Source organism: Hesperophylax consimilis, chromosome 6 (assembly GCF_061612785.1).
Source record: "Hesperophylax consimilis isolate HC1 chromosome 6, BYU_Hcon_1.0, whole genome shotgun sequence".
Lineage (NCBI taxonomy): Eukaryota > Metazoa > Arthropoda > Insecta > Trichoptera > Limnephilidae > Hesperophylax > Hesperophylax consimilis.
This window is the reverse complement of record NC_142841.1, coordinates 41,351,583-41,365,978: the sequence shown is the minus strand read 5'-3', so window position 1 is coordinate 41,365,978 and position 14,396 is coordinate 41,351,583. Positions and strand designations below refer to the sequence as shown.

Below are 14,396 nucleotides of genomic sequence, written 5' to 3'. Positions count from 1 at the left end.
CATTGAACACATCAACTATATAACTAATAAGGCTTTAAAGATGCTTGGCTTCCTTTGCAGAACTTTAACTGATTTTAAGTCCATAGATTGTATGAGAACCCTCTATATTTCATTAGTCAGAAGTCAATTGAGTATAATTCACCTATTTGGTCCCCTTTATATAAAGTTCACTCCAATAATATAGAAAGAGTTCAGCACAAATTTCTTAAGTACGTAAATTTTAAGCTCGGAATTCCTATTGATTACATTAATTATGTCAGTTTGATGAATCAATTGCATCTAATAACACTGTCTGACAGAGCTCTAACAGAGTCATTAACAACTTAATTGATAGTCCTGCCATCCTTGCCACTATTAAACTACATGTGCCGACTAGGAATACAAGACAAAATATAACATTCTTCTGTAATACATACTCTACCAACTATCAGACACACTCACTGACCAATAGGATGCATGATCTGGGCAACAAGTATGGGGGTGCTATTGATTTATTTATTGACTCCATATATAGAATTAAGCATAATCTACACAAACACTTTGTTGATTCCTACAAATTAGAGTAGCGTTGGTAAATTAGTTTTAATGATTTGTCTAATATGTAGTGTTGTTGTAATTTCTTTTTTACTTTATATTACTCTTACGTTTTACTAATATTGCTTCATATTTTTTAAATATTTTCTCATTATACTTGTAATCACAATTTTACAAGTGTGTATTTTTTACCTTCTTTAAAATGGATTACATCTATTTACTGTCAATATCTCCTGTATAATACATATTCTCTTATTGTACTGCATCATGTATCACTTCTATGTAAAAGCCTTTTTAGGCGTATATATATAAATAAATAAATATTTAGCTATTTTATCCATGTATTATGTTACACTTACATACATATACTGTCAATTTACTATGTAAAAGCCCGATAGGGCGTTAATGAATAATAAATAAAATAAATAAATATAGATAAATACTATTTAGGTTCGTCAAGTATTTTGAAGTTAATTAGTAAAATAGTTTTATCCTCAAAATCGTAGTAGGTATATAGTTATTATAAAATAATGTTTTTCCTCATTGAGAATTTATTTAAATCTATTTGAATATTATCATTGAGTTATTACAATCGTAAATATCATAATAACTCACACGCCATTTAGAACTTGATAATTAGGTACTTTATTTTATTGGACGTGAATACGTGAACATTTCAAATTTAATATACTTATTGCGATAAACCAGGAGTGTAACCGGTGTCTTCTGATCTGAGGACTCACAGAACTAACCCTTAGGATGAAGAGCTATAATAATCCGTGCTCGATAACCTATTCTAGCGGGGAGAAATAAAAAATAAAAATACATATTTTGATCACGTCCACTAAAACACTAAAAGTAAAGTGTCCGTTGCCAAGAATGGGCAGATCTTCCCTCAGTGAATTTGATGTAAAATCTACGTAATATTATATGAAATTTGGTTGACAAGAGAAAAGCTGCGCGTTATGAAGGTAGCACCATTACAAGGCTTTTCGCTTAGGTTATAAATGGGGGATGAATACGTAGGGATGCTTTTCTTACAAAGTTCCTAAGAAAACACTCCGTTGACGCTTATTCTGAGATGTGCACTTCAATATCCCTCCACGAGTTATGCGAGGGACAGTGAAAAGTTAACAAAGGACAAGCGTTGGAAAGGTAACTGAAAAAATAATTCGCTTTATGAGTTCTTTTTAATGCGCGTTCATGGAAATGTCATTTAGTAGGTAGGTACCTACTGATCCATTATTTAACTAGAGATAATCGGAACTTATTACAAATACACGTCACATTTGTCTGAAACACATATTACAATATTCATGTACAAGCAATTGTAATAATACATAATAAAGTCTTACGATTTTAAGATTTAAAATGGGTATTCCAGTAATTTTGATGAACTACAACACTGTTAAATGAAATGATAAGCTTTCGGATTCCAATATGTAATACTAGAAGTCGGGTTTTATTTCAGGGCAGAAATTGTGGAACTAACCACCATATTATGTAATACCTCATTGCCCGGAATATTTATGGACGGAAACAAGCCAAATCGTTACTATAACGAATTGATGTACATTATGAATATGCTTTAGATAAATTGAAGGTTTTCCTATCGTTTCGCTTGAGTAGAATACAAATAAAAAAATAAATTACTAAATAAAAAGTATAAATGTAAACTACTAAAATATATATTTTTCAATAGAAATGTATGTACGCATAAAGGAAACAACTTAAAAAAATACATTACTATTGCTAAGATTATCTGTTTCACTTGATTAACTTTTTTGATTTCTTATAAAATTATTTACAAAATAAATAAAACCAGTTTTGGGCTTGAAATCCAACGTTTCGTCTTCTCGTCTGTCAAGCGATTTTAATGCCTATTACCTACAATATAAAGTATACCAAGAAAATACACATTTTTGGCTTGTAGCTTCCTCTTAAACCAAGTCAATGGACACCATTAAGGTTATTACTGAGGCAGTTAAGTTATGTATAGTAAATATTATGTTATACATATTTTTTACTATCCATTTGTAAATGCCACTAAAAAGAGCGTTGATAAATTGAAAAATATATATAAATACTCAACTTTTTTCTTTATTTATTTTGAAAGTTGTACACATAAATAATATAGCATTGAAGAAGAAAATAATACTAATAAATCTAAACTAAACATTTTTTTATTAAATATACAAACACATTACAATAATTCACAAATGTAGATAATTCAAGGCTGATGGCAAAAAATGATATATTTTTTAACGAAACTGCCCAACTCAATTGAGAAATTATTTCTCGTGTTTGAGTTGGGGAGTGGCGTCACTACGGTATATAAGATGTAAAATTTCATTAATTGATGTAGCTAAAAATGTCCATTTGTCATCTGTGTTTACAAGACGTAGTCGTCACCAGGACTTGTTTTAGACATTGCATACATGAAACTTTTTAAATAACCATAAAACTTATTTGCATACTTATCTTCCCAAATGTTAAGAATGTTAAAATTCGAAATTTTGTACTTGAACTGGATGATTGATCTGTAGTACAGTAAAATAAATAAAATTAAATGTTCCATCTATGTTTGTAAAAGCAATAAAATGAGAAAAGAATCGGTTTTATATATATGGCTTTAGGTACGTATTTTCAATAAGCCAAATAGCTGCAAGTCTTTCACAAATAAGTAGGGGATGAATATTTATAGGCGATACATCACACGACGAAATGTGTACTACGTGGAGAGAAACTACGCAGAAATGGCCCAAGTCGATATTATTTTATTTACGTGTACGGTTTGTCCTGAAAAGCTAGGAACGGAATGGTAAGCCGTCACGCTATTACTTAATCTAGTGTTATTGCCAGCAGCATTTGAAATACTAAGAGTTCTGTGAAGAGTGAATACCACAGGATCAAAAAGTATGATTCTATTTCCCTTCTACATAATACATAAAAAACCAAAATATCTTCTAAAATCATAAGATTTGTTGACAGGTACTTAAATATCTACCTACTTTTTACAAACCATTAATTTTATGTACTCTCTTATTAACATTAAAGCTAGACAAGCGTCTAATAACGGTTCGTATTTTAATTAATTCCGACGAATTCGTAAACATAATACCTTTTTCCGGGTCGATTTCCACGGATGTAAGCTATTTATATATTCAAAATCAATAAAAACAGTACCTTGCCATTGAAATATTTTACGTAAAAGGGATTGAACATTTTAAAAACGTTTGTATACTATAAAATTAGCCATGAGCACCAGATTTTGTTTTTCTTAAAAAATAAAATAGGTGCTCTCGCAATAGTAACTTCCCGATGTATTTATTTTGAAACATCTGATATTTTATTAAAAAGTTTATCAGAATCAACCCCTCCATCGTTTTAGGGTTATATATGAACGGCCGTCCATATTTTATAGAAGTAATTTTTTTTCTATCATGCGGAAATATGTATTTTTTTGACGTTGGAAAGAGAAATAATATTTTTTTCCAGTTTGCCTGGAAATAATATTTATACTGAATTTCATTAATAAAATCCTAAAAATGGCCAAATGATTAATTCAAATTTCGCGCCGCTATCGTAACAATCGGTTTAACTTTAAAAATTGTTTTTTTTTTATTATATGAACGACATAAAAGTGAAGTTACAGTTTTCTTACAAATTTCCCAAACAAATCGAATGTATTTTCGAAATATCGAGTTTTCTCATTTTTTTCTACGATTGGAGTAAAAAATTAAATACAAAATAAGGTTATTATTATTACTGTGGTTAGCGTTCTTGACAACATTTTTCACGTTTAATATAAAAAATTTATTATTTAGAAAATTAAAAAAATAGATATATTTAGCGCATTTTTTACATAGAAAACATAGCAAACTGAAAAAATGTGTTGAAAGTACTAAAGGGTTAATAAAATAAACCTCGGAGAAAGATCAAATTTCTAGGCATACCTACTTGGGCAAATTACGTGTAATACACCGGGGTCACAAGTCTCATGTTTTTGTGGACGCCTTCTTTCCTTACGGCGCCGTTAGGATTCCGATGTTATTGTAGGGTTCTGTATCGTCTTATGGTTTATTTTTCCATCATTTGAATGTGTCTATTCGTACTGGCGCTGAACTCACGCTCAGTCGCAATAGCATTAGCGTCATTCAGTAACATCGCATAACGCACGTGATGGTTATTTATTAACTAGCAAATAGGTTAATAAATTCTTGAACATTGATGAAAAGGTTTTAATATTTAAGTATAGCCATAATTGAATTCATCGGCATAAAAATGAGAGAACTTAAATTTAATATACTTTGGCATACTGAACTCAAAGAAAGCGCTTGAAAATTTGCTCTACCGAGCCATCGAGTTCAGGGTATTCAAATCACGGCCCGCGAGCGCTGCCGCGTCAAATTCTAAATCGATGTGACTTTCAATAATTCTCTAAAATGCAAAATGGCACGTTACCTCGCAGTAAAGCGGATTTGAAAACGTTGAATCGTAGCGACGCACGCCCATTTGCAAATCCGCGTTTGCAATATTCGGAATCGTTCGGATTAGTGAGATTAACGATGCACTGAAATAATCATAAATCATTATTAATTTGAGGAATAATTCGGTAATAATTTTACGTAATCCCATCAGATTGCGTTGACTCAATGTAGGCGTACTGAATGTGGAAAATTTTAGGAATACTATTGATATCAGACCTACACAGAAAATTTATAAATAATTAAGGATGTTGTATCCGAAACTGCTTATGAATTACAGCTTCAGATGAAAGAATGGATGATATTATGTGTAGGAATGAACAAGGTATGGAAAGAAGGAAAACAGGAAGACCAATCACTTTCTGCTGTATCTCTAATGGGTATACAACACAATTACAATATAATGACTTTCACCGCGATACCTCAAGGTAATTACCGTCACTTTCTGCTGTATCTCTAATGGGTATACAACACAATTACAATATAATGACTTTCACCGCGATACCTCAAGGTAATTACCTTCACTTTCTGCTGTATCTCTAATGGGTATACAACACAATTACAATATAATGACTTTCACCGCGATACCTCAAGGTAATTACCGTCACTTTCTGCTGTATCTCTAATGGGTATACAACACAATTACAATATAATGACTTTCACCGCGATACCTCAAGGTAATTACCGTCACTTTCTGCTGTATCTCTAATGGGTATACAACACAATTACAATATAATGACTTTCACCGCGATACCTTAAGGTAATTACCTTCACTTTCTGCTGTATCTCTAATGGGTATACAACACAATTACAATATAATGACTTTCACCGCGATACCTCAAGGTAATTACCGTCACTTTCTGCTGTATCTCTAATGGGTATACAACACAATTACAATATAATGACTTTCACCGCGATACCTCAAGGTAATTACCTTCACTTTCTGCTGTATCTCTAATGGGTATACAACACAATTACAATATAATGACTTTCACCGCGATACCTCAAGGTAATTACCGTCACAACAAAATGGATGAGTACTTCCTTCTTTTTACTTTTCAACTAGATTATGTATACAGAAAAACAACAAACAATTTTCTTCCAAGGTATTCCCAATCCATCTTCAAAACAAATGCACTATTTTCTTGGCATTATTCCAAATTTCAAATACTTTTCCAGCAAAGTGATAGTTATGGAGTGGTAGTATGTTCTCATTTCCATTATTAAAAACCAAATACAGGGTAATTAGGTTAATCATGAAATAATAGTGGTCTATTACTAAATTGGTACTGAGGGTAAGGGACCGTTCAAGTATTATGTAAGCAGATTTATTACAATTATTTACCCCCTCTTCCCCCTTATCACCAAAAGTAAGCAAAGCTCTTACCCCCCCCCCTCCCATGCTTATGTAAAAATTGGTACCTATATGCATTTTTCTGTTAATGTATTCTGTTTTTTAAGCGAGTACCTAAACGTATTAATTATTTGTGGGAATTCCCGAATATGTATTCGGTTTTCAAACATAGACTCCCGACCCTAATAAATCTCGACCCCCCCACCCCCCCATGTCATCAAAAATAAGCAAAGCAAAGACACCCCCTGCCCCCCTATAGTGCTTACATAATACTTGAATGGCCCTTAACTACCTACTCCGATCCAATGTAGGGCTTAACATAATCCCACTGGCTCCAGTCGGTTGTGACGTGTTATTCGCATAATACATTTAATTATGTAAAAACAATTCGCATGAATTGTCAAGTTATTTTTGTTTATCGCGTTAAAACATTAAATAATCCACCGTTCAGAAACTTCTAACCCCAAAACCACCCAAGCGATACAAATAATACAAACTCATTCATACATACAATAATAATATCCACCAAATTGAAAGGGAAATAATTATACTGGTATCCTTCCGAAACGAAAATAATAACAATCAAACATCACTATCCACTAAATAAGGATGCAATCAACCGTGCCAGCATCTTTCCCCATACACATTCAACTAGGAAAATGTTGGCCGTAATTGAATTATTCCGGTTGACTTGAGCGATCAGAACTCGCTTAAAAAAACACAAAGGTTGTGGAAAACGCGTTTACCCTTGGGAACGCCAAACTCCAAGTATATCAAATAATATTTCAAAAGAATACAGAAAAACTATTTTGTGTCCACTAACATAGATTAGTAACAAGTTAACAGAAGTTTTAATTTCATGTATGTTAATTTCATGTACCTACACTAAAACATTATTTTGTGATTTCATGTGGTTTTCTTTTCCAGAATGGAAGATACTCTCAGTATCGCCCTAGTGTAATACCATTATTCAGAGTTGAAACGTTGCTAGAAATGGCTTTAACCGTGTTTGGTGACCAGATCTGAAGAGACGGGTACTCCCCCACCTTCCTCTCCCCCATCTCCTTCCTCTCTCCACTATCTTCAGCCTCACAACATACCCCAATTGGGGATGCCATATTCTCACTGGCTACAGACGATTGGAAGCAGTTGATAAGAACTCGAAGAACAAAGAAGAATCTTGTGCGGTATTCACATAAAAACATATAATGCATCTAGAAAGACTTTCAGGGTCTTATGAGTATACATCTGCGAGCCGAAACGTGCAAAAATATATTCGCGCCATAAAATAATAAATTCCTACAAATTAACTATAGTAGCGTTGGTAATGCAGTTTTTGCGATTTGTCTTATACGTAGTATTGTTCTAGTTTCTATATTATCAACATTTGGTTACTCAGTTTACTGTTATATCATACTGTAAAAATTTTCTGCATAATTTTCGATAGCTCACTAGGCATATTCTGTTCTTAAAATCCATCTAAAAACCCGGCTGGGAGTATAACAAAATATAATATTCTTGCCACTTTGCTAGCGTATTTCAAATATGTTTTTCGAATGCAACAAATTCCAGCAAGAAAAAAGTTAATTTAATATGAATGAAAAGAAAGGGCTTTTCGAAAGCTTTAATAACTTTTCGAATATAATATATTCAAATCCGATGGTCGTGTACACTTGTCCCTTTCTCGCTAATAACGATAAATAGGTGTAAGCAAAACGAAGTTTCTCCGTGATGTTTGGCAAGAACATGACTGTCAGGATGAGCCAATACACACAATCCTAAATATGTATTATTTGTATCAACTCTAGTATTGTGCGACCTACAATAATTGAATCCATGCTTTACAAAGTTCCCGTTCGATATTGGCTCGAAGATTTTATTTTGTACACACCACTCTTTAGGAACTTAATGTACGAGTAGTAAAAGCTCTTAGTTCCATGTGAAAATATATTTTCCATTATGTAATGAAATATAGGGGTATTTGTTTAAAATATAATGCTTTATAAATACGGAATTTTAGACCCAACTTTGAATACCAAACAATTTACGATTTTCTGGACCCCTTGTTTTATCAATATTTTTTGTGAATGTAGGTCACGTAATCCTCATAACGAGTGCACGGTTTTATGTTCCTCGTTATGGCAATTTCAATTAATGTCAAAATCCGTTAAATATATTACACTCTGTGATCCGATTCACAAATCACCACCGAAAATCGACGTAGAATACTTTGTAAAAAAATATCATAAATACATTTTTTGTATGTGCATGTACATGTATAAATGCACATAAGATACAACTTTTGTATGTACATCTACATGTATAAATGCACATTCTATATGTTTCTTAAGTTACATAAGTACCTAACAACTTTTGTATGTACATGAATAAATACACATAAGAAATTTGGTCACTTTTTATGACAGTTTTCCTTGAATGACTTTTTTTCTTTCTTATTAAATTATTCGCAAAACTAATTTAAAAAAAGCATCTTTTCTAGTCTGCCAAGTAATGTGTATGTCTTTAACATATGTTCGTGGTGATATAAGCCACACTAAAAATGTACACATAATTGGCTTGTAATTCTTCTTAAGAAAATGAAGATAATATTTGTACATGTAGTTGTATATGTAAGTTATCATCGCCGGACCAAAATGTGATTTGTTGGAAAAGTGATATGAATTTTAAATCTGGTTAATTTACTATCGAAAGAATGTTGATTTTCTTATACGCCACCTCCATACTCGGGCTCGTGGGTTTCACATTTAATGACAGAAGCTTTAACAATAATCCATAAAAATTTGGAATGCAATGCTGGAGTCGGATTACCATATGATTCATTACTCACTAGAACGTATTGAAAAATATATGAAAATTATTTGATAATCCAAATATTTGTTTAGTACCTACTTCTTATCTCGGATTTGGGAATCGATTTGATATCGATGAATTCTGATCAATCACGTGACGTCTATGATGTTCAATGATTTTGAAACATCATCGAACAAGGAATCGATTCTGTCAAAAATCATTCAAACCCACAGCCGTCATTGGTCAGAATGCATCAATATCAAATCGATTCCCAAATCCGAGATATGTCGAAAATACCTCGGATTGCTTGACATACGAGATATTATTCCCGTGGTACATCATGTTATGTATTACCTAATATGATTTGATATCCACTGGGATTACGTAATTATTTTTTGTCTAATTGTCAAATGTTTAATTATGATATTATCCACCAACCGAAGAACTACGACTATGTGAATAATTGTTTCATATTTTTGGTTTGCATTTACTACGCCCGTGCATTTAGTGTAAGTAAAAAAAAATGGCATTATGATTTATAATAAGTTGGGAAGTGCATTTTCTGCTTTATTATGTATGTGAATTTGGGCAATTTTAATTACGCATTCTATTACTGAACTATATTTGAATGAATAGTAAATATTTTAAATGGCGGTAGGTACCCATTTTCAATGTGAAAATTGTTGATATCTTGTAATATCAATTTTATTTTGAAAACAACTCAATATTAGGTGGGATTTGAGATTTTCACCGCCAAAAGTATCATCACGATTATTTTTTTGGATGAAGAAAAAGGAAGTACAACACGGCGTAATAACCCAACAATGAATCACTAATGTTAAATATTTCTTTATTATTCGTAGGAAATAAACCAGGTAACCACCCAACTCAAAGTCAAGGTCATAAAACACGACATTATGTACATGTAGGCCAGTTGCGGAACATTACGTATGAAGAAATGCGAATTTTTCCATTTGGTATCAAATACAACTCTTTCTCTATGTAAGGAAATTAATTGAAGTAATTTGTAATTTAAAGTATAAAATAACTTAAATAATTCAAATTAATAATAATCTTAACAATTAATACATAAAATGTCAAAAAATCCAGATAAACACACCACTCTTAAAGCTTGGAGATTGAAAGATAAGCAAAATCAAGATAACGACTGTTAAAATAGGAACCATTAGGAGATCATTCGAAGTGTTATGAATGGGACAATAAATTTTAAAAAAAAAATAGAAAGATACACCGAAAACAGCCGCAATCGAAAGAAGAAAAAGTACTAATGGCCATAGAAATTAAAAATATTGTCTTCTCATAACACTGAAAACGTTGAATGAGAATTTTGTAAAATTGAACAATGATTGGGAAAATGACGAACTAAAATAAGATGTTTACCTTCATTGTGTAGACCATAATAAATACAACATGGTTCTCATCAACCAACCCTCAAACGTAGAATAAAAAGTATTATTATTTTTCCACATAAATTCCTGTCGGCACTCCCAGCAGGGGGAAGACGTTCAGTTTTCCACCCCTGAAAAAGTTAGGAAATTCAGATGCAGAGTCTGTTCATAGGTCTGTTTATAGGTTTATCCGGGTCTTGGCGGCGGATGCGTCTATCCACCAACCGCGTGGCAGTCTCCAACAGGACTCTTCCAGAACATCACCTTGCACCGCAGTGGGACGGATGGATTCATACGTCCGTCACTTCTGGACACATTGACCCCCCGATTCCTACTCACCCTTCCTACCTTTTTCCTTCTAATGGACTGACGCCACTAACACAGAACAATGCCTCTGGAGGAGCCTTGTGGTAACCCGATTTGGAACATTGGAAGAAAGTAACCATAAAATGACGCTGATGTCACATACCTGCCATGATGTTGTCCCTGATGATCTGAACGTGTCCATCCCTATCTGGCCTGGTATGCTCGTGCCAGAAGCCAACCACGTGACCCAGTTCGTGCACAACGATGCCAAACTTATCGCAGTTTTTACCAATAGATATTGCTTGTGCGCCATTGCCGCGTTTACCAACGAAGGAACAGCACCTAAGAAAATACGAAAATACAAGTAAAAAAAAAAAAAAATATTGTCTATAATTTATTGACATTAGAAATGGATTTTGCCACCTAACCACAGGATGAACCCAACGACTGTTGGTCAGGTTAGTAAGGTTAGGATTGGTTAGATTAGGTTAGGTGTGTTGTTTTTAGTTATTTGTCTTATGTTTACTTAATGTTATTAATAGTGTATCTTACCCGCACTGCCTCTCAGTGAAGACGATATAGTTAACGTGATCCTCGGGCTGCCTCTCCACGAACTTGACGCAAGTGAAGTTCTCCCAGTGGCGCATGGCCTGCTTGAAGAGCGCCTTGTGCGCGCCGCTGAAGTTGCCGTCTATCTCGTACGGGATTACGCCGTGCTCCCAGATGCGTTCTTTTCGGCCGGTAGCAGCCCTGCTCACGCGGTGGTGCTCCTGCTGAGAACAAAAACTTAATGTTTTAGTTCCTACTATGAACCCTGATATGATTTGAGATTTTCACGGCCAAAAGTACTATCGTTATTTATGTTTGGGGTATTATGCCATCTTGCGTTTTATCCGTCTGTAGCAAACGTTTCAGAAAGCTTGGCAGAAGTGGTGGATGTTCTGATGATGAACACTACAGAGCTGTCTGAAAAGTTAGCTAACGAAAAAGGAAGCACAACACGGTATAGTGCCTTAAAAATCACGATGGTAAAACCCTGTTCATTTATAGGCTAGAATCCCAACTGCTCCCAATAGTCTGGAGACAGTGAGACTATGGCATCCCCAATAGAGTTATGTTACGAGGCCGAAGGTAGTGGGGAGAGGAAGGAGATGGAGAAGGTGGGTATTTAGATCTGATCACTAAACACGGATAAAGCCATTTCAAGAAACTTCTGAATGGTGATCTTACATCAGGTCTATACTGATATGTATCTTCCACTCTGGAACTTGCTGCAAGTACACTAAGTATATATTATTTAAAATAAATAAATTTGTGGAATAACACAAATTTACCAATAATTTACCAATTTACTTTCAGGGAAATTGAATCCGCGAGCTCCGGATTGCTAGTCGAGACCCTTAAAATAAAATACTAAGAAGAACTTTAAAATTGAAACTGTTTCTGTAATATTTTTTTATTATGCTTATGTATTTCTAATTTTAACACATCTTAATAAATTCACTGTGGAATTACATTTTAAAGTTATTTTCTAAGTGTATTAGAACACCTTTTATAACTTTCTTCAATTTATTTACTTCTGACCGGACCGGTTACACCTTATAACGAGCATCTTCAGACTGGTACAGTTTGAACTATATCTATGGTGATAGCATCTGTGTTAGGAGAGGTACTGCCTCAGTACAATGTTATACATTTGACACTTATTTTGTTTTATTGTTGGCAAAACGGCTATATTATTTTTTCCATTTGAATATCTCCTCGGGTGGGTGTCTATTGCCTCCTGGGAAATTATGAAAGGTGTTTTAATAAAAAAAAATCAACCCGTAAAAGACAACTACAATACATCTATTTCAATGTCCGCGTGTGTACGTGATTGCCACCAAAGGTTGGCAGAATGCTTTGTAACCGACAACGAGTCTATCGGTCGAGTTTCAACTCGATCGGATGCCGGAAAGTGGATTAATTTCTGCTTTAAAGATTTTCATTCATTCATTACCGAAAACAAAAGTGAAATTCAAATAAATGTATTTGAAAAAGTCATACATGCTTGTGTCTATGTGTATTTACTTCTGGTAAAATTGATCGAACATTTTTAAGCATCGATTAACAATTCCATTGGCCTATACGGGGCCTAGGAGTCGAAAAATATTATGTATTTTGCGACATCGGTTTCTATACATACGATTTGGATTAGACTTCTTGAGATTATCTATTAATTGTTGATAGAGGAATAAGTAGAGTAAAATTAATTTGTTTTTTAAAAATAATTGCTTTTAAAGCTATTCAATGTAGCTGTTATTAATATCAAATTATTTTCCAACAATGGAGTTGATTTATAGTAAAGCTATTTTCCTTATTTCAATTATAATTAAACCAAAAGATTTGAGACAACTCTTTAAAAGTTTTGAAACCTCGTATATTCTAAAGCTTTCGAATTGTGTAAACCCGTAGAGTAAAGAAAAACACTAGAAATTACTTTATAATTATATATATTATGTGCTTAACTTCAAAACGTCATCATATTTTCATTACCTATATAAAAAATATACGTTTTATGTCTCACATGGGTAAAGAAATCCCATTTATCGTAATTTGATCTTTCTTTCGCTTTAATAACACAATCACTGTCATATAGAACGAGGTGAACACTGAACAGTGATACCTCCTCTCCTCCTTGTGCCAGTTACCCTTTGTCGCACATAGGGGAGAAATGTGTCAAGTTGTGGGGTGTGACACTACGGCGGTTGTCCCCCATCTACAAGTACCTACCTGGTGCACATGATACGTCGTGAGAACTTAGCTTCGTTAATTTAAGTTGAAGTGTTAATACATAACCGGTACGTCTTCGCTAATTTAACTAAACCGTTCCCTTTTTAATGAAAATTCACACCCATTTCTTCTGGAAATTAGACCCTATCTTCTTGAACATTTTTAAAAGCAAAGTTCTGAACCCGCGACTTCTGCGTTTTTTCTTTTTGTGATTTCATTAACCCCACACAGGAGTTAAGGTAAAGAGTTAAGGTAACTATGTTACCTTTTAGAATGCTGTTTGTAGAGTCTTTTTTAAGAAAACGTAGTTCTGGAAAGGTACAAATTATGAGGGTTGGATAGGAATCTAGGGATTCGTGAGTCCAGGAGTGACGGACATATGAATATATTCCTCCCTCTGCGGCGCAAGGCGATGAGTCGAGAGCCAGATGGAGAGGTCAAAGGTCTCCCCATACAAGCCTCTCTCGACACGTCACGCAGCTGGTGGGCAGGCGTATCCTGAACACACCTCACCCGATGAACCCCCCCACCCCTGCTAAATCACCAAACGTAGCGAACCACTTGGGGTGATCTATGGCAGAAGTGTTGGTTATCCGACAAATGGTTACCGGGGCGGCGGTACACAAACACGCCTCCACTCGGCCACTCAACTTATTGAGTGGATGATAAAATTTCAGTGTGGAGAGACGATTTAGAATCAAAATATTGCCCAGATTTGAATAG

General features: G+C 34.0%; 1 protein-coding gene across 3 annotated transcripts in view; it reads right to left on the bottom strand.

Moving 5' to 3' along the window:
• Positions 1 to 14,396, bottom strand: part of tok (tolloid-like protein 1 tolkin) — a 294,323-nt gene that overhangs the window by 21,796 nt on the left and 258,131 nt on the right. For 2 of the 3 annotated variants that reach the window (XM_089632702.1, XM_089632704.1), the window contains exons 6-7: positions 11,454 to 11,674; positions 11,065 to 11,243 (exon numbers count right to left, since the gene is read on the bottom strand). In XM_089632702.1, coding sequence (XP_089488828.1) covers positions 11,065 to 11,243; positions 11,454 to 11,674 — 400 coding nt within the window. The remainder of the gene's footprint in view (positions 1 to 11,064; positions 11,244 to 11,453; positions 11,675 to 14,396) is intronic. The other variant, XM_089632705.1, reaches the window with a different exon arrangement.